Below are 26,495 nucleotides of genomic sequence, written 5' to 3' on the forward strand. Positions count from 1 at the left end.
CTCCTTGTGTTCTTAAGATCCTTTTGGTGAAAGAGAGTTTGCAAACATCTTAATCAATAAAAATGCTATTTTAAAATCCTTGCAACAGGAGGAGTGCCTGCTCTTCAGTGTTGACAACCAAGCCGACAAGCATGCAGAACGAGTCTTTTCCTATTGCAGCAGCAGCCATGAACTCTTTCCTGCCTCCCCACTAGGGGTGCCTGCCTTGCATGGAGAAACAGTTCTCTAGACAACCACCAGGTGGTGCCAAGATATCCTACAGACCTGCCAAGCGGCTATCCATGATAGAAAGCTTGTTTCTGGAGTCACTGTCTATCAAGAGGAGCTGGTGTGCATGTCTATTGCCATGCCATTCAACCCAGCTCCATTGCTGGTTACTCACACTCTGAAATACCAGCAATAGAATAGTTTGCAACTTCACTGAATTACAACTCCAAGGTATGTGTGGCAATGACAGTCAACAGTCAGTCACGGGCATAAAACCAGCATAAGCATGCCCTACAAAAACTGCTAACGGTAGACTTGGAGGCCACCTGGTCCAGGCACCTGCTCAATGCAGAAAATCCAGAGAGAGAACACCTAAGAGACAGCCATCTATCCTGCTCCCATTAACTGGTCTCATTACTGAACTCTTTTTATTCTTAGGTTTTCCTAATGTTCAGCTTCTGTTGTCCAATCCCAGTGGAGCTAGTTCTGCCCCTTGAGGCAGCAGGGAACAAGTCTATGCAGTCTTCCATGGGACAGCCTTTGGGGCATTTGAAGCCTACTACCCTGCTCCTCTCCGCCTTTTCTTCAGGCTCTGCAAACCAGTCCCTTTAATCCATGGGCACTGTGATACTTTTGCAGTCCTCCGTTGGCCCCCCAGTCATGAGCTAGTGGGAGGGTTGAAAGGTACAAAGAACCAAGAGAGGATTGTGGGGAAAGCACTGCTCTTTCCCACTTCCTCTTTCGGCTCTCTTTGCTTTTGAAGCGTTGGATTAACTTTATAGGATCCAGCTTTTACCCAGATTCCATGGGAAGCCAGAGTGTGTGTGCACTATGCCTCTCAGGAGGCAGGGGTGCTGATCTGGGGAGGAGGGTTAGAAATGATCAGAGGGGGTGGCACCCACAGCATTCGCTCAAAATCCAAATCTGCCATGGGTATGGAAAGGAAGCTACCTCTTCTTTCCTCATAGGACTAGTTTTCCTTGTGCTCGCTGGGATTTGCTCAAGACCAGCTAGTCAACTTCACAGTTGAACCAGGATATCTGAACCTGGATATCGTCACATACAAACCCAGCACTCAAGCCACGGGGACAGAGGACTAAACAGACATCATGCTGTCATGTTCCCACATCCCTCTGGAGCTCACCTGTGTTGAAGCCACGTCCCAGTGCTGGCCATGGTTTATGGTTCTTCCAGAGATTCCCTAGGTACCAGTCACTTTGGTTTTCCACCAGCCCAATCACCTGTTTGTCTGGATTAAGAAATAAGAAAATGAGGCCAAAGGCAGATAACAGATCAGTACTCTGGAACTCACTCACTAAGGATCATCCCTGCTGTATAATTTTAAAAGGAGCAGAGTAAATGGAAAGACCACAGAGTAAGAAAAGAAACCCTTTCAGTATCTAGGGCCACCAGAGCTGTCCTATACCATGAGCCATTGCCTCTGGAGAGGTGCTCAAATATGGTCAACAGCTGGGGCAGGGAACTTGTGGCCCTCCAAATGTTGCTCATTATCCTTGAGCATCTAGTCATGCTGGCTGGGGCTGATGATGAGAGAGCTGGAGTCCTCAAAGCATCTTGGAGGGTCACAGATTCTCTGTCCCTAGTCTAAAGGATCCCTATTCCCCCAGGGGTCATCACTTACCCGAGAACTTCCCAAAGATGGCCCATAGTTCAGCAATGTCAGTGGCAAAGGTGATGTCCGTGTCCAGGACAATGACCTTGGAGAGATCAGAGGGGAGAGCCTTTGTGAGCGTCAGTTTCATCAGCCCATAGATTCCAGAGTAGTGCTTATTGGGGATCCAAGAGATGTCGGGCTGCAAAAAAAGAAAAGGGGGGGGGGGAGAAACATTTCAGAAAAGGAGAACAGGCAGGCCAGGATCAGCATCACATGTCTGGTCTATAGCCAAGATGCCTAAAATTGCTCTTGTTTCTATGGCTTGAGCAACGAGACAATACTGAAAATGAGACCATGACTCTAAACTAGTCTGTATGTCTTTGGTGAGATTTAGAAGCGCTTCACACAAATAAAGTGGTGTGGGAATGCTTTCAACTGCAAAGATGGTGCTTCCACATGGCACTCCTGTTTTGGACGGCAGCTTGCACACAAATGGAAACCTCCATGGAAATGCAATTCCAAGCAGCCTCCATGTCCCTTGCCATACCTGTGAAACAGGCCTGCAAGTCTGTAAGAAGGCATTTGGGGACTAGCAAACTTCATCAACCTGGTCATTATTAACATTTTCTAATGGGCTATTCTACTGATATTTTTGTGTTTTTATATTGTAAACTGCCCTGTGGATCTTTGGATGAAGGGTGGTATAGAAATTTAATAATATAGTGTGGCAAGACTTCAAAGGCATCTATGGACTCCCAATTCTGCTCTAGATTTCATAGCCCCCTGCATAGCCCCCTTTCCCCCCACCCCCCGCCCACAAAAAAATTCCCACCCCATCTTCAGTGAAAGCACATGGTCTGTTCAACCACAATCCACTGTCTAGATAGTTTTAGATGCCAAACACATACCTGGGCACTGCCAATTGTTTTAGACATGGCAGGAAAATGCATGTTCTCCTACCCCAGATCTAATTTCACCTTTCTTCATCCAATTCAGCCAGAAACAATGGAGAGTGACTTTCTGATTCACAGCAGAATAAATAAGGCAACTCCATTGTCTAAAATCTAAGAGCTTTAATCCCAAAACAATTGAATCAAAGAGTACAAATGCATACTCCTGGAATCTGGCTACTTTCAAATTTCAAAAACAAATGAATTATGTTTCTATCCCTTCCTATTTTATTATGGACAACAACTTCCACATAAAGTTTTGGCAAGAGCAAGAGGAGACTGGCACAGTGCCCACTGTTCATTAGGAACACTTATGTGGCCTTGGAAAACTCCAGGTGCTGCTTCAGGGCTCCCTGCCTTAATCTTTCTGCCCTTCTGTCACTTTGCTGAAATATTAGCATTCTTGGACATCAGAATCATGACAGTGCATCATATACGGTAATAATTTCAAGTGCAGATTTTGGCTGCTGTTCTGTTGCAAAGTTCTAGGTGACCTTAAGGATGATTCATGACCTTTTGGATCCATTCACAAGCTTGGATCCAGCCACTATCCATCAGGGGGCTCAATTCCAAGGAAAAAGGTGTTTATTTATGTATATTGTATTTATTGTTTCTTAATTATGTTATTTAAAATAGTATTATTCTTTTAGTAGTAGTAGTAGTATTGTTTAGTTTTTAATGTGGAATTTGTATTTTTTGTTTACGTGAACACACACAAATGCACACACGCAAACACACTTCTCCCACCTCCCCAGATATGTAAACCACTTAGAGATTCCTGCTGAAATGAGAAGCTTAACGTTATATATTTCTAAATCATTCAGATCCTGTCTACAGGTGCTTCCCACTCTACAAATGAAATGACAGTAGTAGCAGATGAGAGCACAGAAAACAATGGAAAGGGTTTGCGTCTCTCATCTCCAAGCAAGCCATTCCTACGGCAGGGCCTTCCCTACAGGGCTGCTCACTTCATGGAAAGAGGATGTGGAGAGGGAAGGGAAGAGAGGGAAAGGGAACAAATGGAGAAAGAGAGAACGAGCCTGGCTTGATCTCCCTTGCCTTCAGGTCATCCGCATTGTAGAAGCTAACATGAACAGAGGGCACCATCCAGGACTCGAACAACATCTGCAGGATCTTTTGGGCCACAGAGTCAGTGATGAGATGGAAGTGAAGAGGGTTCTTCCTGCCAAGGAAGGAAACAGTTAATGCTTGCAATAGTTGAAAGCAAGATACGAAATACATCCAATTCCCTCATTTTGCACCCCCCCCCTTGCAGCAGCTGATGCCTTACTATGCCACATACAGAACCCTGGCAGCTGCATTTAAGTGAAAAAGGATGGGGTCAGAGGACCCTAACTAGTCTTCACTTGTTCTATCTTTCCCCAGCACACCCAGAACTGCAGCTTGGAATCAAAAGTGAAGAAAGGCATCCTATTTTAACCCCGTCTTCAAGTCCTGGGAAACTCAGAAGCCTCCGCTACCTGCTCAAAAGAAGAGCAGCCTTCCCCACCCCCTCCAAGGTTACCTGTGGAAGAGGATGGATTTCACCAGGGTGACGACATCCCGACTTGCATTGTATCCAGCACAGACAATTGCAACATGGAGAAGCTGCCCAGAAACACAAAGATGCCATCAGGCCTGGCCCCCCATCCACAATTCACTGCAAGAGATCCTCTCCCCGCTTCCCCTCCAAGTGGAGCTTTCAGAAGCTGCTCCCCACAATACATGCAGAATCCACCTGTCCTGCCAGGGCCCTTTCTTCTTCATCCAAGTCAGTAAAAAAGGGTGAGCAGAGAGTACACTTTTCCCAGAGCAAAATGGATAATACAAAACGTTGATGCAAAACCAACCAGAGTTAGAAATGGACATAGAAACAAGGCGCAAGCGAGGACTGCCTCCTTGCCCTCAGGGGATTATCATACCAACACATATCTTAGGGTTCAGAAAAGCATTACATTGCAAAATAAATATCACGGTACCTACAGTAGGAAGCGGCTAGAGTGGGAATTATATGGCTACACCTATTATCTTGGGGTAAGGGCAGCCTCTAGAGGTTGGGAATTACACCTCCCACCACTCCCAACCATTCTAAGCTGGCTGGGGATGATGGGATATGTAGTCCAAAACCTCTGGAGGGGACCATGTTGGCTACCCCCATCTTAGGGAACGTAACAGGTTCAGGAGCCTGAACAACAACACGCCTCTTGCTGTGCGACCCTTCTACAGTTTTGCCATAACTATTTGCCTGCAAGGTGCCTTGGCAGCCAGTTAGCCTTTACCTCGCACTTCTGAACCATTCTCTGCTTGAGGCAGCCGGTGCTGTTGTCCCTTCCATCCTGGTCCTCTATGAACTGCGCTCCCTGCTGGCTGCTGTCCGTCCCATCCACAGCCTCATCCTGCATCTGGCTGAGCTGCAGCCTCAACAGCTGGTTTTCCTCTTCCACTTTCTGTACTTGGGACATCAAGGCCTCGCGGTTAAGGTATCGGCTTGACTGTTCCCCAAAGCAAGGCGGGAGCAGGAAGGAGCATCCATCTATAGAGGGGATCCCCGCCCCCCAGGAAAAGAAAACATAAATAGAGGAGTGGTGAGAGGAGGAGGAGGATGCATAGTCACTGAGCCTTTTGCACATACTTCAGTGAAACAAGAGGGACAAGTGGGAAGAAGGATGAGAGCGGGAACAAATATTTTATGCAGGTTTCTTGAATTCATATAGCAAGGTTGCAAAGTTCCAGCACTATAAAATATTCTCCCTATCTCTTTGCATAGTCCTACAATTTCCTTATTTAGATTCAATTATATTAATTCCACCGGCTATCTTTCTCTGCAGTCAAATGGACTTAATATTAATTTAAGACTATTCAATATGAAGCTGAATGCTGCTCCTCAAGTGGGTGAATGTGAATCTGAACACTCAAGAGTTAATGTACAGTATCACCCCACACCATGAATGAGATGGGCAAGAAAGAAGAGAGTGGCATAACAGGAAGGGGCATAGTTCTGCCTCTAGCTTCTCCATTCATAATGTTGCGGCCAGAGAGTAGTACTGTATCAATGCAACCTAAGAAAACAATATTCTGAAAACCCAGCGCTCATTCTCTCTGTAATGTATTTTCTGGAGAGATCTGCCACTGACATCAGCAAGGGAGGGGGAAGGAGGCAACACCCTCAAGCCCTCTCCAGCGAAGACTCTCTAACGGCCATAAAGGCAACTGCCAGGGAGAAGAACCACACAACGGATGGAGCCCCAGCACTCCCAAGGTGAACAGCTCCAAGCCTGGATTGATCCAAGGAGGGCTTGCTGAGAATACTGGCCCTCTGCGAAGAGAGGCCACCAGGTGCAATTCAAAAGGGTCTGTTTGTAAGTTCTAGTGTAGAAGATCCAAAGATTTACAAGCTGCCTTGAATGCTGAGAAGCTGGGAACTAAATATACAATTTGGTGATAGTTTTTACATTTCCCAAATTGGAAATCTGGCCCATTCTTCATCATATATGAGAGGGATCAGTTCCTATGTGTTTGGGCTATGAGAAAATCACATAGATCCAAGCAAGGCAGTAGAACCATCCTTCTGTCACCTTAATGTCTGATGGTGGTGGACTCTCTTTCATGGAAGGCTTTTAAAGAGAGGTTGGATGGCCATCTGTCGGGGATTCTTTAGCTGTGATTCCTGCATTCCAGGGAGTTGGACTACATGACCCTTGGGGTTCCTTCCAACTCTACAATTCTAGGAAAGCTTTCCTAGTCCTATTACACAGGAGGAAACAGAGGTCACCCTCTGCCCAAAGGTCTCAAAGTGAGTTGGCAGTATAGTTGCAATTCCACTCTGGAGTCCCAGCTCCCACCCACGTGTACAGCTGCCACAGGGCAAATCTGTGGCACATGCTTTCATCACACCACCACCCTTCCGTTGTCCATGGGCCATCCTTGCCCTCACTCACACTCCAGATTACCCATAAAGAGGTAGAGCCATGAGATCAGGAAGACCAGGGTCACTGTGGCAAGCAGCAGCTTCAGCTTCCCACGCCAGGGGCACAGCATGATGGTGGCAAAGGTCATGTGGGCAGGCCTAGCCGCACCGGAGCCAGCATCCTACACCCTGCAAGAGAAGAACAAAAGAGTGAACCAAAAATGTTAACCAGCGGAATTGATCCTCAAATGGAAACGGAAGACTTTGCTAGACTTGGCTTTCCAGAACCAGCAACAGCAGCAGCAAGCAGCTGAAACATTTGCCCCCAACTTTGGGTTCTGATGTGAGCCCACAGCCTATGCATTTTGCACCAGCAAAGTCTCCTGATTTGAGGTCAACAGCCACATCCTCCTCTCCCATGAAGTCTCCCCAGTAGCGGGGGCCTCATTCATTCTCCAAAATGGCCAAGGGTGTCTTGAAACATGCTGGAACTGCAAAAGGTGTCACCAGGACTTCTAATAGCATTCGTGGGCACTGACAGCAAGCTGACAATCACATCTGAGGAAGCCAAGGAGTCCTCTCTGAGTCCCACCAGCCAGGATTTGGAAAAGCAAAAAGGATCCTACTCTTTCAACTCCCTTGGCTTAGCAGTAGATAATTTCCCAGTAGGAACTTGCCAAACAAAACTCCTTGAACTCTCTGCTGTGTGCTTCTTTCACCCTAATCAGCACCTGAGTTATCCAAGCTGAACCCAATTCTAGAAACGCATGGCAAAGGGTAACATGAAGGTCCCTTGTTTTAACATATATTGCTGAAAATGATGCACAGAGAAGACTTAACCCCCATAGAGGAGATGTGCCATGCACATCTTCAAGAAAAGCCCCTGATATCAAGAGGTCCTCCAAACTCACAGCCCTTGCCACTTAACCCAGCACTCCTTTGTTCAGCAAAGGCAATTCACTAATACTTTCTTCCCAAGAGAAACTTGCAGCCCAGAGTATGAACAACAGCCAGTACAGGTCATTGGAAACAGTGTTTGGTTTGGAGATAAGGTAGATGTCCTTGCTCAGCCATGAAGCTCACTGAGTGGCCTCTCGTAAAACATTATCTCTCAAACTACCTCAATTCACAGAATTTTTGTGGGGACAAAAATTCCAAAGCACTTTATTATGCTGAAAAAGGCTACAGAAGCGATAAAATTAATACCTACATTTCTGTTTAACAGCTTGACCAGAGCAATCTTGCGCCACCAAACCCTGGTCTGATGAAAGACAGATTTGTCAGTGTGTGCATGGCTCAAACCCTGTTTTCAAAGTTAGGGCCCGGTTCTGCAGTGAGTTAAAATAAAATAAAATTTCTGCAAAAACGCATAGAACAACTTCCTCAGAGTTACAAACAGAGAGCAGGGCAGGAAGATTAGGAGCTGGGACTTTCCAGATAAGAAGATATAAATTGATGTTCAAAGCAAAGACAGAAAACTGAGAAATGACTACTCTTATGCAAGAAAGGAGATTCCGACTAAACATAAGGAAGAACTTTCTGATGGGAAGAGCTGTTCGACAATGGAACGGACTTTCTCTGAGGTTTCTATGTAGAGGAAGGATGGCTATCTGATCCTCAGGGTTGCTTCCAACTCTGCAATCCTATGATTCTGTGCAACGGGCTTCTCTCATGTCATCAGACTTTGGGCACCTCCTGGGGGTCAGATGCATATTTTCCATTCACAAGCTCTCTGCAGTACAAAACAGGCAAGATAGACACTCCAGCTTGTCGTGGTCATTTGCTTGGCAACAGGACTGACTGGGCAGGCACAAAGCTGTGCAACCTACATGGGTGACTCTGAACAACGAGCTTAACAGTGTACCAGAGAATAGGCACTTCTCTTTCCCCTGGATACCTTCCAGGGTCCCAAACGTTTTACTCTGCAGCATCAAAATGAGAGCACGGAAGAATGGCAATGTGGAGATGCTATCGGATGCAAAGAAGTTGCTCTGTGCCTTCCTGCCTGAATTAGTAGCAGAGAGAAAGGCAACAGTGACAGTGCATAAATGGCTGGACCGCCACAAACCAACAAGCAAAATCCCCAGGTTGCTTATGCTTCAGGTGTGCCCTAGTGTGTAGTCCTGCAGTCTTCACTGTGCCCCAGGTTGGTTGTACTTCAAATGGGTGCTGATGCATAACTGAGCTGCTGACACCTGAACCTCACGGCTGACACAGAACTTGGTGTTCTGGCGGCAGGAGCGATATCAGTGTTGAGTCAGAGCGCACTGCGCTGTTCCCAGTTTGAGAGCGCTCCTGCCACTTCCTGCCACCTTGGTGCTTCAGACAATGCGCATGCACACACACACACAGAGTCTTTGATGCTGGCAATGCAATTGCAAATGTTCCAGAATCAGCAGCTCCCTTCAGTGATGTGAGGCAAGCTGTGTGTATACCTCGGCTGTCCTATTTGGCAGTCTGCAGAGTCAGCTATATGGAAGCCACATTTAAGTTTATTTCCATTTACTACCACATTCAAGTTTTCTAAAACAAACACAACAGGTATTAAAATCCAACAGAATAAAGGGAATGTCAGACAAGATGGGGAAAGGCAAGAGGAAATGATTGAAGGAGGAGTGACACACAAAGCAAGCAGGGCCTTTTAGCTTCAAAGCTAAGTTTCATCTCTGCCATGTGATTTTATACTGCCTTCGCTTATTTTTGTTGCTAATATGTATATGCTGTTATTTTATGAATTTTAGCTGGGGTTTTTTTTAGAAATTCCTTGACCATGTAAGCCATACTGAAAAGCAGCAGGATGTAAATATCTAAATAAATAATATTTTAATGGAAGAGGAAAAACAGGTAACCTGTGGCTCTCCAGATGATGTTCAGTTCCCATCAGTCTCAGCTCGAATGGCCACTAGTAAGAGATGATGGGGAGTTGTAGTCCAGCAACAACTGGAGGAACAGGGTTAGCCACCTTTGCATTAAGGAATGGGAGACAGACAATTTTAACCCAAGAGGCACAATTAATTCTCTTCTGCATAAGCCTTACTGAAATGAGCCCCATATCAATGGAGAGCGTGAAAGAAAACATCCTGGCTGCTGGTTCCCCATCTTTACCCATGGAATTTGGGCCTTAGGCCCCCAGGCACCAACATGTCTTAGGGAAGCCCTGATCTGATATAGTCCCTCGCAAAGCTGTCTTGCAGATCACACGTTAAGTGGGCCCATCAGTAAAGACCATCAGACAATGAACAGATGCTGCACTTGCGCTGCACCTTTTAATTGGCAGAGCATCGGAAAAAATTAGCTGGCCAACAGAAACCAATTTTAAATCTATGAACATTTTAAACAAGTGGGACTGTGAGTTAAGGGAATAGAACTTTGGGGCAATGTTGGCGTGCCATTCATTTGGCTAATGTGTAACTAGCTTTACACACACACACACACACACACACACACACACACACACACACACACCTTACACTTAACTTCACTATCTCATTAATGAACCTAGATTTGGCTTTGGGTAATACACCTATTTATTTAATTTATATTTAATTTCTTACATGTATACCTCACTTTTCTTCTATTATGGAACCCAAGGCAGCATACATGCAGTCTAGCAGGAGGGACCCATCCAGGCACTGAGCAGAATCAGGCTTGTTTAACTTCAGCAAGGTTGTGGGCTCATATGCCTTCAGACCATACCTTGGGTCAACAGACAGATGATCAATCAACTAATAATTCTTTTAATTTGGTGAACAACCCAACCGTGAGCAAAGCCCCTGGATTTAAATGGGTAAACGCTGTGGAATTAGTAGTTTCCAGTCATCAGAAAATGGGTACATGTACAGAGCTGTCAGAAATCTCCAAAAAGAACGGTAACATAGAAATTCCATTATCTAGACTTGGAGGCATCTTTCCCCAGGCCCATAAGTGGCTGAATCCAGTCTCTTTCTCCAGTGACTGGCAAGCATTAAAGGGAAGCAAGAGTTTCTCATGTGATTTTTTTCCAGCTTAGCATCCTGCTGTTCACAAAGCTAATCCTTAAGCCCTCCAGTCTCCAATGCGCCTGCTGCATTCCTCAGAGACCCATGAGGCAATTACCAACCAGACAGAGGCTCCATTTAGGTTGAAGGGTCACTGGCTAAACCAAGTGGAAAACGCATTCCCTGACTGTTCCCTGATCTTCCTCATTTCCCTGCTCACCGGAGTGCAAAGGCATCAACATCTGTACCTTCCCATTAACACCGTGTGTCTAAAACAAACAAACAAAAAACCCTAGCCCAGACAGTCTCTCATGGGTTCCATGTCTTACTTGCATATATGTAAAATGCAAGAAGACCAGACAGCCTTTGCCATTTGCTTGTTATGGAAGAGAGTGAGACAACACAGGCAAGAAGGCACAAACTAGTTATTTATTTTGCAAAGAAACAAGGAAAACACCTGCTATAATCAGTGCATTAAGGGGAGGAGAAGACATTGCTGTGTGTTTGCCTCCTTAAAATTTTTACAGAACTAACTCCAAGCACCACAGATCTGTTACCCAGCATTGCTTCAAAGGGTGGGTGGGGGAGCCCAGATTTTGTTGTAAAGAACATAAGTCGTGGGGTGATATGTGGAGAGCAGAAGAAAGGGTGCATGGGTGGAGTCTACCATATTCACAAGCAATGATTCCCACAGCCTAACATGCTATTGTGGTGCACATTCTTTGAGGGCCCCTATTTGAACAGAACTGTAGGGTTTATTTTCTATTATACAAGATGTGCAACTGGGTTTGTGGACCAGGTTATGATTTCCTAGCACTTCAGTCCCCCGTCCCCCCGGGTAGAGTTATAAGCCACACCACCCAAGCCGCATAGCCCTCATTAGCAGCAGCCTGTAGGAACAAGGTGGCCATATCAAAGGCAGCCGCATTCATACTGTGATCTGGAAAAGCCTGTGCTTCCTTGAAAAGGGCTCCTCAGCAAGAAGATCGGGAAAGAAAGACAGGATTTCCCATCACAGACAATCTTGTGCTCTAACGTACATCTGTAGTGATGTGAAAGCCCTGAATATAGGAAGCTTACAAACCACCATTCTAAGGTTGAGTTTAAAACCCAGTCACTCCCATCTTGCCCTGCATTCTCCCTGTTTTGTCGCTCTTTTAAATTTTATTACGTTTATATCCCCCTTTCTTCCGTCCAGGCACTGCCCAAAGCCAGACCTCTTTAGCTTCAGCCAAGTGGTGGTCTCATACGGTGCCTTGGGGCCATATCCTGGGGACTATGTGACTTCCATGGCAAGGACTTTGGAGACAGGAACCCAGCTCCTAAGCTGCACTGTACAAGACTGTTACCTGTCCCCAACTCTTGGGACGGGGCTGACTTCAGTTCCAAAGTTCTAAAAGAGGTTTTTAGAAATGTAAGAGCAGTTAATTATAAAGCGGGTGACTCTTGGTGGGAAAGGGTATCTCTCTTGGAAAAAAGGGTTTTGCCTTTTATAAAATAACAGTTGAGATTCTGCCTGCAAGTGAGCTTTCCAGTGGTATTTGACTGTGTAAACACATCCACATACTATCAGTGATAACTATGCTAAAGCAAGGGGAGTTATGCTACAAGCTGAAGGAATGCAACGTGTGTGAATAACTCCCAATTTTATTCAGGCTGCAAACTCCAAGGGATCAGGTTGAACTTTTGTAGCCTCATTAGTTTGCCCAGTAAGCTGTGGATTCCAAGGCAAATGAGAAGAGCTTCCCACATCTCTACTTCATGCTACAAAGCTTAAGCTCTCACTGCCGGGAGATGCATATTGTTAGCGTTTAGGTATCCAAAATGCCAGATTCCCAGGATGTGTATGGACATGTTGGTGAGGCCCCTCTGTCAGGTTCTAATCCCGTAACTTTGTTCCAGGAGAAAGGCAATGCCCCATAGCTTGATCACTGCCCCTAGATCACGGCCCCTAGAACCTAACATCCTAGATAAGAACAGCAAAAAGCATTCACACATTGCCTTTCCACCCCCATACACTGGAATCTCCCGCAAAAGGGCTGCCTTACTCAAGAAGCCTATTAGTGTGCACATCAGATGAACATTACTGGTGCATGCATCCACTCACTTTGCTGAACACAGTGCAGATTCATGTTGTTTTTATTTATAACACATGTCCACAAAAGGAAGGCAAATGGTCATGTAAACGTTTAGGGGAAAGGCCATAAAGCCACTTGTGTGCTAATATTAATTATTCATATAGCTCCTGGGCAAGTGACAGAATAATGACTCCATGCCTGAGATTTGCATTAGCAACAGCTGGAGGTTGTGCAGGAACCTTTCTTTAGTCATAGGACTAAAAAAAAAAGGGCCTGGATTACTAGCCAGTCATCCATTCAGAGCCCTTGTGCCTATTGATGCACAGAACTTTTGATGAGTCTTTAGAGTTGGAGGAGGGAAGAGAAGGTGTGTAAGGTCTGTAGGCAAAGGAACTGCTCTCCATACCCTTTGTAAGGATTGCTCAATGAAAGAGACATGCAGTGTTGCTGTTCAAACAAATAATGAAGCCCATCACACAGCAGGGGATTGATTCACTGTGACACAACTGCAACCCCTTCCTATGGTGGACCCCTGCAGTGCCCAGATGCAGAGGCCCCCAAATCCTCACACATGCTAGAAATAAGACAAGCAACTTTGAGGAGCCTTTTAAGTGAGGCTGCCTGGATATAGGTCAGGTGCACTGAGCTGGGGTAGAAGCTCTAGAAAGCAGCAAGTGCCAGCATGACACCCAGTTTCATAATCCCTTCTCCTGCTGACATCATCATTGCTGGAGGGCACACCAACTGCTGAAACCCTGCTTTCTTGATCTTTCCAATAAAACCACTGTGCCAGCTAGATGCAATAGAGGTATCTGTGTCAGCAGAAGACTCATGGGCTGTGCACCCTTCACCCTGTCTATGCAGATCTCGGCCTAGAGGAAGGGGGATGAAAGAAAGTGATAGTTTGGGGGAAGGAAATAAGGTACAAGGAAAATAAGAAGAAATTACAGAAGATAGGTAATATATATATTCACTTGAGAGGCATGTAGAGGAAAGGAAAACAAAAGAAAAAGCTTTCATCAGCAAATGCGGAGGACATCACAATACTTCCAAAACAAATGTTTGTACTTAGCTTGAGATAAGTGAAGTGATGGGACACCTCTGCCACAAGGAAAAAGCTCAAGCAAAGAACTACCAAATATGGCTTAGATCTCAGTAGAAAATGATGCCAGTAATTGCCAGTGGGTTATGCCAAACTCTGCCTCCACCTGGCACTGTGACTGGTTCTGCCCACCCTCCCTGCACCACCATTTTGTAACTGGTGGGCCTCAGCAATTTTCAGCCGTCTCAAGTGGGCTTTAGAGTTGGAAAGTTTGAGGACCGACCCCTGTTCTAGGAGATGCTGCCTTACACCAAACGGCTACAGGATCATACAACACTGGCTAATTATGAAGCCGACTGGAGGATATTCCTAATTCTTAGGAAAGGCTACAGTAGATCAGTAGCAGATCACACACTTTGCATGTAACCCCTTCCCTGTCCATTCAATCATTTGAACCACCAGCTCAGGGTGATGCCGTGCAGAGGCAGTGCTGATTAATGTGGGCACCCCTGAACAGAGGCACCAATGGCCAGTCTTCCATGAACCACCCTTCGCTGTTATGCACACACGTCCCAATATCAAGTTTCATTTATTAAAAGCACGTTACCTAGCTATTGAGTGGAAACAGCGCCTTAGATGTTACCAATAACAAGGCAACCCCTGCCCGTTCTAATCTAAAAGATGTGACGGGGGGGGGGGGGGTTTGAGGTTGGGAAGAGGCAAGCAACGTCTGGCAGCAGCGAAGTTACAAAGTTCTTCCGATCAGCTTGAATGAGAAAGGGAGGGAGAGGAGGAGCCAGACAGCTGGTCTCCTTGAGGTAACCAAACCTTAAGAGGTTCCCAGGAGGTGTACAGCCCTGCTGGTGGGTCCCTTTTTTGTTCAGTCCTGTTCGAAACCCGCCACACACAAAAACACACTCACTCATTCACAGAAGGGGTTTAGGAAAAGAGCGAAGACCTAACCTGCGCCGCCCACCTTCCGCCGCGGCTTGTGAGTGAGCGGGTCGCCAGCACCGCGCGGGCGCGACGTGCCCTTCACGGGCCAGTAAACTGAGCTGCTGGGAAAGAGGAACAAGGGAGCTATCGGTGGAGCGAATGCCGCTGCTGGGGTGGTTTCATACTAGAGAGCTTAAGGAAGTTTCAAGGATCCTGGAAACCAACTCAATAGAGCGCGCGCTTTCACTGGATGCTGGGAGGCGGGGAAGAGTGTGGCTGTGGGTAGAATTCTGCACACCTCCGTAACTGCGCAAGCACACCGCCCCCACCCCAACCACCTCCACCGCGGTGCCGTGCGCTCTGCGCCCCCGAGGCAATGCCTTCCGCAACCCTGATTACGCGCGAGGTAACAAGCAAGGACGCAGCGCGATCTCTCGCCGACGGGGAAGTTGGTGGGAGGCGCCACCGGTGTTGCTTCACAGGGACCTCCGAGCATCTGGCCCGACGATCCTCTCCCCTCCTCCACTTTCCTTCCCACCTGCTGCAGGCGCTCCCAGCAAGCCCAGGTGTCCTTACCTGGCTCTTGTCCTCCGTCCGCCGCCTCCCCCCCAGCCCTGAGCTTTGCGCGCAGCCCACAGACAGCAGCGCCCTTTTCTACGCTTCCTCTGCCCTCTTTTCCTTGCTTGCACACGCCTCCCTTTGGGATCAGTCACTTTCCTCTCCCTTCTTTTGTTAATTCCCGGAGCCGGGGCCTCCCCTCCCCTCCCCGGAAGGCGAAGAACAAAAGGAAAGCCCACAAAAGAAAAAGGTTACATTAACTTTCTGCTCAGCCATCGCAAAGTCGCCCAGGGCAAAGGGGAAGCCGCCTGCTCCGCCTCCCCTCGCCCCCCCCCCTTACCTTGACTCAGCCGAGCTGCCCCTTCCTCCCCTCCGGTAAGTTGAGGCAAGAAAAAACTCGCATCGCCACCGGTGGGCTCGAGAAAAGCGCCGCCACTGCTAGAAGTGCCAAAAATAAAGTAAACACAGAGGGTCACCGCTGCCCACGTGAGAAGCGGCGCGGCGTCCCAGGAGCTCCGAGAAAAGAGCCTCGGCTGGGAGGAGGAGGAGGCGAGCGAAAGTGGCGGGAATTAACTCCGCAGGCGCCGGGGCTGACCCCAACTCAGGACGCCTGGCAGCAGCAGCAGCAGCAGCAGCAGGGTCGAACCCGGATGTGGGAATCCTGCTGCTGGGGGGGGGGAGCCCCCGGGACCTGAATCCGACAGTCAGCCGAGCCTGACCTGAAAACCCAACTCTCGGGTTAGTTTGTCCTATAAAGAATTAACACGGCGGGTCCCTGCCCTAGAATGACATGCTCGCTGCACTGTTTGAATGGCACCTGCTCATGCCCATCTAGTTTCCTCTTACTGTTTTTATAACACACTCGTGCATGTTTACACAGAGGTAAGTCCCGCTGCATTTAATGGGGCTTACTTCCCAGAAATAAATTTACTAGGAATAAATCTCACTGGGATCAAGTCTTTGTTGTTGTTGTTTTGTCGTGTCCTACTCTTCGTGACCCCATGGACCAGAGCACGCCAGGCAACTTTTGAGGAGTGAGCTTTTTCTTTTTCAATAAAGAAAGACGGAACTCTTGTATCGCGGGTTTCCCACAAGCATCTAGTTAGCCACTATGAGAACCAGATGCTGGACTAAGCTGGGCCACCGGCTCTTCTGTTCTTACGATACACCAAGATCTATGGCCGTGCAGAGAGAGAGATGCATCGAGTGTGCCTGTTTGCTCGTAGGCGAGGTTGGAGAGCCTTCTCCAAAAATAATCAGGCAGCTCCGGTCACCTTTTTTCTGTCCTGCTTGAAAATAAAAGCGTTCGGGGGATTCATCAAAGCCCCATCCACCCGAAAAGGTCTCGAAGAAACAGGAGCGGCTAAAGAAGGAAGCGCGTTCTTCTTATCTAGGAGCCTCCAGGCCGGGAGACTCGGAGGCAACGCGCGCCGTGCCGAGGACCTGGAAGGAGCCCGGGCGACGAGCCTGCAGGAATGCCAACTATGCGGAGGCTGCCTGTACCTGCAGCTGCTCCCTTGCTGATGGCCCCCCGGCCCGCACGGGGAGGAAGAGAGAGAGAGACATTCTCCTCCAGCATCCGCGAAGAAACGAGCAGCGCCCGAGAAAAACCATACCTGGGGCGGAGAGGGAAACCAGCTTCACCGCCTCCCTTCACGCCCCGGTACAAGCAAGTGCAGACCCGCCTGCACTCGCGGGCCGTCTGGGCCTTCGTACCAGCGAGACGCAGAGATGTCTGCCCCCAGGCTACCATTTATTTCCATTACAAAACTGCAACGACAACGAAGCTCTCGGGGAGTTTTTCCAGCTAGTTTGCAGACCGACCTTTAACGGCTCTAAAGGGAGGTGGGGTGTTCATTGTACAAAGAAACTAATAACTCCTTTCCAGTTGTCACATTCCCAACAAACATGCATAGGTCTGGCCCTAGCCTAGGGTGTGAACAATCAGAGGAGAGCAGAGGGAAAATATTACAAGCAGTGAAATGTATCTTCCTAGTCAAACAGTTTTTGTATGTTGTGGGTAGAGGCGGGGAGAAGATGGACAAAGTTTCTTTTGTGGAATGCATGACTTCTGCAGGACAGGCCATTTCTGAGTTTTCCCTCTCCAAGAAAGGCAGCAAGAGCGAGAGGGTGGAGAAGGCTTTTAGGGAAAGGTCATTAAGCGTGCAGCTTTGCTGGAGCCACACATTAAGAGATCCGAAGACACCCGTGTGTGCGTGCACACACACACACAGGCATAGTAATATGATGGTTTACACATGCATCCATAGGCACATAATTTAGTGCAGTAGCTGCAGAATCATGAATATGACTGACAGATGAAAACCCTTTGGCCAACTTTTTTAGGACACAGAAATGTGCTCTCCCATGTATACTTGCAAAGTGAAGCAAAGCACCACATATGCATGCACACACAGAGCTTTTGCACATTAACAAGTACTTTTGCTCCTATCCATTACCACGTTTTGGAATGCTGCTGCCTATGTCAGGGCCTGTGCTAAGTTAACTCAAAGGAAGACAACCCTTAGGAAATGTAAGACAAGACCTTTCTGTGATGGGTTAGATTTTTTACTTCCCCTATGATCCTCTCTTGTGCCAGACAAAATAGTAGGCTGGCATAAATCACACAAGGAAGAGGGAAATCAAGGGACCAGAGGTCTCCCAACTCCTGCACCTTCAGTTCTAAGGAATCCTTTTGTCCCAAGAGAAAATCCTTCTCAAACCTCACCATATTAATTGGCTCCTTTTGTTATTCCTGGCTGGAATCTATCCTTCCTCAGCAGCTTCTTGCTTGCACTGGGCAAACATTGGCAGCAACAGGATGAGGAGCTTCCCAATAATGGCATTCTTTGTTACCAACATACTCTTAGAAGGATGTAGATGAAACTGTTCACAGCATGTGACTGTTTTTGCTGCCCTACAGCCAACAGCCCCTCACTTCACTTCATGGGCTCTTTATAGCATGCAGCCAAAAAAGGCAGGTAGCCTTTAAAAAACACCTCAAATCTCTATTTGTTATTGCTATTATGCTGCTTAGGTGGTGTGTGGGGGTGTACAAAGAAACACACACCCCACAGATAAGTTTTGGAGCATTCCCCCCCCCCCCATATTCTGAAAGTGTTTTGTTAATCCACACCAAATTACAGAGCCAGACATGTCTTGGGAGGCTGCCTTTTGCTCTTCCCTGTTCAATACTATACAAAGTGAACACTTATTGGAAAACTGAGGCATAGAAATCATGCAGCAGTACAACACCATCCAGAAAACCTTCCCTATAAACTAACAGGATCAGGGCACATATCTCATGCCTAAATTCACACCACTGCAAGTACCAAAAATTGAAGTATTCCATCAATTGCGGGAGGGCCAGAATTTGCTTTTACAGTTCAAGTCTATTGCGTTAAAGCTAAGAATACAAAATGAGCCCTGCTGGATCAGAGCAAAGGCCCATCTAGTCCAGCATTCTGTTGTCATAGTGGTCAACCAATGCCTGTGGGACTGCTCCGGTGGGAAGGTAAACGGTGTTTCCATGCGCTGCTCTGGTTCACCAGAAGCGGCTTAGTCATGCTGGCCACATGACCCAGAAGCTGTACGCCGACTCCCTCGGCCAATAAAGCGAGATGAGCGACGCAACCCCAAAGTCGTCCGCGACTGGACCTAATGGTCAGGGGTCCCTTTACATTTTTAATGCCTGTGGGAAGCTTGCAAGCAGGACACGAGAGTAATACTCCTCTCCTGCTCATGTTCCCCAACAACTGGTAATCAGAGACATACTGCCTCTAACATTGGAGCTGATATATAGTCATTATGCCTGGTAACTATTGATAGCCTTCTTCTCCATAAACAGCAGAGTAGTTAAAAGCAACACATTTTGACTAATTTTGACTCCTATATTTTTTGTAAGTTTAAAATAGCAGGACGATTGCTACTGACATCTACAGGTGCCAGCTTCTCAGCTAGAAGCAGTAGGTGGAGGCAGGCGGCCTACCAGTCCCCTTCACCTTCATCCCTCCAAGGCAAGGCAAGAAGGTTGGCCAAGTGAGTAACTAGTGGAAAAAACAGGGGGAGGGAGGCACAGCAGCTGCTTTCTCTTTTAGAGCCTCCCTTAAAGAGACAGGCATAATTTCTGCTTTGAGCACCAAGCAACCTTAGCTTCTTAGACATATTTGCAGGGCACATGGAGTGCTTAGACCACAGTCATGACATCTAGAAACCACTTATTTTAAATAATCACATGTGAACCACACTGGGTCTAAAGAAAAGTTGTCTAAGGAAAGGCGATGTAGACTTTAGCTTTTCAACAGGATGCTCCCATTTTTCTATACCTAGCCTTGCCCCCAACTCTGCTGAAGGTCTATCATTTCCCTTCCCACATTCATCTTGGGACATCATGGTTGGCTGGGTTCCCATGCCATTTTACCTTGTACTGCCTGGAGAGGATTGCGGTTCCTCCCATTAATTTGCAGTGCTGTAATGGGATACGTTCCACAAGGGCAGTTCCTTCTACTTCCCTACTCTTAGAGAATGAAAAGAACAATCAGTACTGAGATTGTGCAAGTCTGCTTGGAACTTGCACCCCTGTCTCTAAAACGCTTTCGGTCATGTAGACCTCCTCAATAAATGACTCCTCCTACATTCAGCTTCTGTGCTTACTCACACCATAATCATTCTTCCTGCATTTGGGTGGGGAGGGGGGCAAGGGGAGAGCACTTAGAATATGCATGCTCATGACATCAAATAGCTCAGAATATGCAGAGGCTAACTTTGTGCCTTGCAATTACGCAGCACACCAACAACATTCCAAAACGCCACTCCGGGTGGAAATTATGCACACATTTAGTGCTGTGGTTTGAAGGGCACAAACAATGGTTCGTAACAACCAGAACTGGTGACTGCTCCCGAAAATATAATACTGGAAATCACCGTGGAATTTAACCTGCCCACAGAATCCCAAATTGTTAAAAGATATAACTGACATGATACGCGAGACAAAAGATGGATAACAGCCACAGTTGGCGTTCACATATTTGCATATGGACTGGCATGAATACACAATGCCAGCTGCCCACCCAGTGTCCTCTTTAGGCAGAGTTATTTCTGGCACTGTAGTAACAGTAGCAATACACAAGTCTCCTGTCTGCCTAAGGAGAAGCAACCACACTAAAAATAGGGAAATCTCTATGATTGGGCATGAGGAAAGATGGTTAAAGCTATCTGCATAGCTCTCCAGTACTTTGCTGGCCAAGACCATTGGCTGTTTCACCGACAGTGACAGATATGCACACTATATATAGGGGTAGGCACTGCAAGCCTCTAAGTGAGCAGGGGAGAGGATTTGCAAAACCTGGGTCCTGCTATACCAAGCGTGGCTTCCATGCCAGAAAACTGGAACAAAGAGCAGAAGTGCTTGGTAGAGACTGGGTTGCAGGAGGTGTGGTTTAAAATTTTAAGCTTCAAAATTCCTGATCCTGAACAGAGGTATGCACTCTTTATAGGAGCACCATGAGATCCACTCTCAGCCCATGGCACTTTCTCAACAGTATATTGAGAAAGAGGCGCAGGGGTTTTCCTCCCTGCCCCCAATCAACTGGTATAAAATTTTTATGAAATAAATAAAAATAAATTGTGCTTGAGGGGATTAGGCCAGGATAGGATACCTCAGGCTAGGAACCAATTGTGGCCCTCCCGGACTCCATATCAGGTTACACCTGGCCCTCATGAAGTTATTTGGTGTTTCTGCCCAGCTAGAATTGCCACTGAACGCTGCTAATGCCTCTTACTTGCCTAGATGAAGGACAGAGAGTGTACGTAGACACTAGCCTACTGCACGAAGGTAAAATCTGCACATTTGTTTTGCCCACTTTTTGCTCTGGCTCCACCCACTATTGGCAGGTCGCCTTCAGAAGGCTGCCCAGGTAGCCCACAGCCAGAAAAAGGCTCCCCAGCTCTGGATTAGACAAGCTAATCCTACCATAAGAAACATCCCTGGAATCAGTGATAAAGAGATTCACAATGAAAATGCTTAGTACAGTAGTAGCTGAGACGAAGTTATACAACATCATATTTTAAATATGTGTCTGGAGTAGCAGAGTTGTATTTCTATTGCACCTCTATCCAAAAGAGATCTGTAGCTCTGACAAAAGAGCCACTAATAATCACATTTCCTGCTAGAAGCAAGATATAACGAAGTATCAGATGAAGAATTATCTTAGTGCACAGGACAAACAGTGACAAGTATTGCAACTGAGAATCTACAACCTTTTTTAAAAGAACCCACTGAGTTCTGAAGTGTCTGGTTAGTAAGAAAGGAAGAGCAAATAGATTTTAACAGGTTATGACATCGACCGATTTTATATATATATATTTATTTTAATGTATTTAAAATAAAGTATTGCATTAATGAATTTGATTGTTTATTGTTTGCTTACTTACATTTGAATGCATCCATGGATGGTTGATCAGATTTTTAAATGGTAAGCCACCTTGAGGACTTTAGTCAAAGCAGAATATGAATTTAAAAGAATAATAAGAATAGCTCACAGTGATAAGTAGTCCACAAGTGGACTAAGACTCATTCCATATTCATAATAAAAATGTTACAATTTTTCACAGGCTTCCTCATTCTATTGCATTGTTCTCAGCATAGCATTTTGCAAAAGTTGATGGGGTGTTGTTTGTTCAAGGGGGTTGTTGGCAAGGAGAAGCTTAATGGCAGTGTTAGAGTGGTGTGTGCAAGTTGGGGGCAGCAGATGCATATGATTAGGGCGATATGACCCCAATCCACAAAGGAAAGGAGGAATTTAACAACCCAAAGGCAACCCAAACACCATAAATTTAAGGCACATGTAAAAAACTCTACCACAAAGAATCCTGGGAATTGTAGCTTAAGGATTCTGGGAACTGTAGCTCTGTGAGGGAGTAAGCTACAGTTCCCAGGATTCTTTGCGGTGGGGAAATGTGCTTTGAATGTATGGTGTGTACACAGACTCTGTTGCTTTACATTACAATTCTTTTGCATTCTATTCCTTTCTATTTCTACCTATATCTACACAAACCCAATTAGAGCTGGGAGGAAAATACAAGATTCTCCGGTATCTCCCAGTTACACATACCATAATCCACATGCGTGGAATTGCAACTTTTGTAGTATGGTCTTTGCGCATGGGGGAGCCAGTATGCCAGAAAGAAACTCTTCCAATTTATCCCTGCTTGCAGCACGAAGAGCTCATTCCCTGACGCTGGACAGTCCTCACAGACAACCACAGGGGCATGTTGCTGAACAAGAAATAGAGAGAATGGAGGAGTGGGGAATTAATAGCAGAAAGCAAAGAAGATCATAAATCCAAATGAAGTGTTGATGGAATCACAAACCACAACTGAGTGGCCTATGCATTTTACAACCTGTTGAGCTGATTTATTCCCGACTGGACTGTCAAGCCCAGAGGTTAGGCTGTGAAACAAATGGGGAAACAAACCCATGGTGAGGAGGATAATCTCTTCTTCCTTCAATGAGATTTGAAACTGAAAGCTCTCTATAAAAAGGAAAGCACTCCAGTGCCCCCTCATACTGATCAATAGCCCCAAGGTCTGCGTGGGCCTTATCTGGCCTGTAACTGTATAGGTCTCACATGATCAAGGGTGCAATCCCACACAGAGTCCTAGGCACAAGTCCCATTGAACACAGCACTTCTAAATGCATAAAAGGACTGAACTGCCAACTAGTAAACGGACGTCCCTCTGTGTGGTCAACTAATGCAAGGTTCTCCATGAAGAGAGATTCTTTACTGAAATGGAGACTTGTGAACGGTAAGCGAATTGCCCTTGTGCTCTAAAGGATGAATTATAAAAAAAAAGTCCAAATAAATGAGATTACACTTGGGTTGTTGTTTTGTCAGCAAGCTCTTATTCTTTGCTGCATTTTCTTAGGTGAAACGGCATTTTGTAAGAGTTTGTTTCTGTTGCGTATAAACGTTCTATTATTGTCATTGCTGTTAGATGCCCTGAGTGTGGGATGGGTGATATATAAATTGCTTCGTAAACAGTCATCCTCTGCAGGTTCATTTAAGACACACTTCCTCAATCTGTGTGCATTCTTTCTAGCAGTTTCTTTTGATAGGGAGAACGTGCACTTATGAAGAGTGAGAGGTCAGCATTCTTCTTGCTTTTTATCTACACCAAATGCACAAAAAATTGGGAAATGAGCACCACAATGGGCTTACTTATATTTGCCTTCAATACTAGGACTATGACATGCTGGATCTGGACTAGTAATATAACACACCACTATTATAACACACTAGACTCATCTATTTAACAAGCAACAGCATTTACTATTCTTTCATCCAAGATGGTCCCATTTTTTCATTCTACCTGTTGGGAAATATTTAACTTCCATAAGAGCAGAAGGTTCCTAATACTTCCACAAAAAATTCCTTTCACCCCAGCCAAGAATGTGCATTTTGAATGGCTCTATTAAAACCTTTGATAACATGCTTGACATTAGATTTCTAATATTTAGAGAACTAGGTGCTTGGAAAGGATTACGTGGAGACAGATCTTTCAAGGCTAGTTAAAACTCTTTTTGCATCTATTTTGCCCTGGACACATGAGTATTCTGCTCTCCAAGAATAGGAGAATATGGAGGTCCAAATAGGGCACTAAAAGCATAAATGCTCATTAAACACTTTTTAAAGCTCTGTAAATTAAACCATTACAAAGTCTTGTGGCACCTTAAAGACTAGCAGATTTGTGGTGACCCCCCCCAAAAAAAAACACCTTTCATGGTGTAAAGTCTATCTAACACATGAAGTGTTATCCTCAGAAAGCCCATGCAGAGAAAAATACAGTGGACAGTGGGATCAAATGACTAGGAAATACAAGAAGTACAGTGTGACACACTTAAAATGCCAATTATTTTAGTGGAGGCACTGAAAAGATTTTGGACAGGTCATCCTACTTCTAAATATGCTGTTATGGTTTCCTAATGCTCCCTAGCAAAGAATAAAAATAAAAAGCCCACCAACTGCCAATTTAAAACTCCCTTTTAACACTCCCTTCCTCGACCCCCATTTTCCCATGCAGAATATCTTTGGAATGAAAGGTGGGGCTGAATTAGAATGGGGGAAAGATCTGATCAGACAGCACTGGAGGGAGGTCTGCAGAGTCCCCCAGGCTCTGCTTTGTGTGTAAGCCAAGTTGCCTTCTGTGATAACAATTCACCTGCACTGCTGTGCTAACCAAGTGAGGTTCCTGAGGTGAAGGTGTGCTGCACAGAAGGCAAATTGTTGGTGAGGGGAAGAGATCTCTTACTGAGTTCTGTGTAGAATAATCCTCAGTGGCAGACATAAGGACTCTGCACCTAGCTGAAAAGGACAGGAGGGCTTTTATGTTACAGGCAAGAAAGGTCACCAACGCCCATTCAAATGAAATAATGAAAATAGTGGCAATTCAAAATCCATTAGGGGCTTCGCACTTTGTTCCCTTTCCCCTGTCAGTAAAAACACACACACTGATCTTAGTACTCCACATTTCTAGCTCTTGCCAGAAATAATTACAGTAGTCTGTGCCTCAAGACAACTTTGAGTCCACAAGGTCAGAATCAGAGCATCACTCAGCAGTTTTCGCAAGCATTACAGAAAATCCAGGCAGAAACCTTAAAAAAAACCACCCATGTCACCCAGTTCCAGAGCAGAGGCCTTGCCTTCTTAAAGGAAAGGGTTTTGCCACCAATTTTGACCACTTCCCCCACTTCAGCTCTTGTGGAATAATAGGGGGATCAGAATGTCTTCAACATCTCTCTCTCCCAGGGTCAATCCAGCTCTTACACTCCTTTCTTCTTGCCATCCCTTTTATTTCAAAGTTCAATAAACAGGAAGAAAAGGGAAAGGGTCTTGACAAATCCCATCAAGGCTCAGGAAAAACCAAGCCTGCCTCCAGCTGACATACCAGGCCCTGCACTAATGAGAGGTAAGGAGGCACCTAAGAAGAACTGGCAACAGCAAAGAGAAGGAGAAATGAATTATTCACATTGCATGCAGTTGACAGCTGCACAAATCACACACTTTCCACACATAAAAGGGACAAGCACCAGATCCTTGCAGGTCCCCATGCTTGACCAGGGCTTCTACATCTTACATCCCAAGAGAGGCAGCCCAGAGGCCAACAGATGCATCCAGTCAATAATGGAATTTGCAGCTGAAAGGCTTTTGTGCAAGGGATGCACAATAGCCAGGCCAGTACAGGGGAGGGTCAGAGTTAACTCTTTGATCACCACAGCCCCAGAGGGCAAAAAAGAAAGGAACAGCCTGTAGTTGCCACTCTTTCTAAAATGGCACATATGTTATCATGCATATTCAATCTAATCACTGATCACAGCAGGCCTCTAGTATTATTCAAGCAAAAAGAATACGTGTTCCTAGAACTGAGAGCTCCAGCAAGCAGTGAAAAAGCTCATCCCCATCCCATCTCTATAGCATAACACCAAATACAGTCGTACCTTGGATCCTGAACGCCTTGCAAGTTGAATGTTTTGGCTCCCGAACACCACAAACCCAGAAGTGAGTGTTCTGGTTTGCGAACGTTCTTTGGAACCCGAACGTCTCACGGTGCTTCCAACTGGCTGCAGGAGCTTCCTTCAGCCAATTGGAAGCCACACCTTGGTTTCCGAACATTTTGGAAGTTGAACAGACTTCCGGAACAGATTCCATTCAACTTCCAAGGTACCACTGTAACCTTTTTTTATCCTGTATGAGAATGAAAAACCAACCTTGACAATACACACCACAGTGCCTGGGGTGCAAAGGAGACCAACAAAGTGGATGAACTGCTGCGAGGTTGTCCATCTATAGATAGTGGAGAGTAGACATGGTCCCACAGTCACCAGGATAAATGAGCTCCAGAAGAAGAGTCAATGTCCATTGTTCAAGAGCACCTGAAACAGCACAGAGAGGCTGAACAAGGGTCAAAGTACAGGTGATACATATACCTCCCCTTTTTACCTTCTCCCGGCCCCTTAAGGGGCTACCTGTTACTTCAGTGTAGAAGATTACCTACATTCAAATTATTTGGTACTCAGAACTGCACCTCAGTTGTATGTATACAACTATTTCTATTTTTTATTTAAAATATTTATTAAAGATTTTCTTAATACAGTAGAAAAAACAAACAAAATAACATATAATTTTACAATAACCATACTTTCTTCACTTCTTTGGACTTCCTTGCAT

The 26,495-nt window shown here is 45.9% G+C and overlaps 1 protein-coding gene across 13 annotated transcripts in view; it reads right to left on the reverse strand.

Moving 5' to 3' along the window:
* LARGE2 (LARGE xylosyl- and glucuronyltransferase 2) overlaps positions 1–26,495 on the reverse strand; it is a 48,014-nt gene that overhangs the window by 6,570 nt on the left and 14,949 nt on the right. The window contains exons 2-9 of one of the 13 annotated variants that reach the window (XM_083750312.1): positions 26,036–26,200; positions 22,383–22,545; positions 6,723–6,868; positions 5,052–5,305; positions 4,298–4,380; positions 3,832–3,955; positions 1,850–2,021; positions 1,352–1,456 (exon numbers count right to left, since the gene is read on the reverse strand). In XM_083750312.1, the coding sequence (XP_083606438.1) occupies positions 1,352–1,456; positions 1,850–2,021; positions 3,832–3,955; positions 4,298–4,380; positions 5,052–5,305; positions 6,723–6,828 (844 nt within the window). In that variant the 5' untranslated portion in view covers positions 6,829–6,868; positions 22,383–22,545; positions 26,036–26,200. Of the gene's footprint in view, positions 1–1,351; positions 1,457–1,849; positions 2,022–3,831; positions 3,956–4,297; positions 4,381–5,051; positions 5,306–6,710; positions 6,869–14,739; positions 15,588–15,610; positions 16,002–22,382; positions 22,546–26,035; positions 26,201–26,495 lie in introns of those variants that run through there. The other 12 variants (XM_083750307.1, XM_083750314.1, XM_083750308.1 and 9 more) reach the window with 12 other exon arrangements.

Source organism: Podarcis gaigeae (genome assembly GCF_964106915.1).
Source record: "Podarcis gaigeae genome assembly, chromosome: 1".
Taxonomy (NCBI): Eukaryota; Metazoa; Chordata; class Lepidosauria; order Squamata; family Lacertidae; genus Podarcis; species Podarcis gaigeae.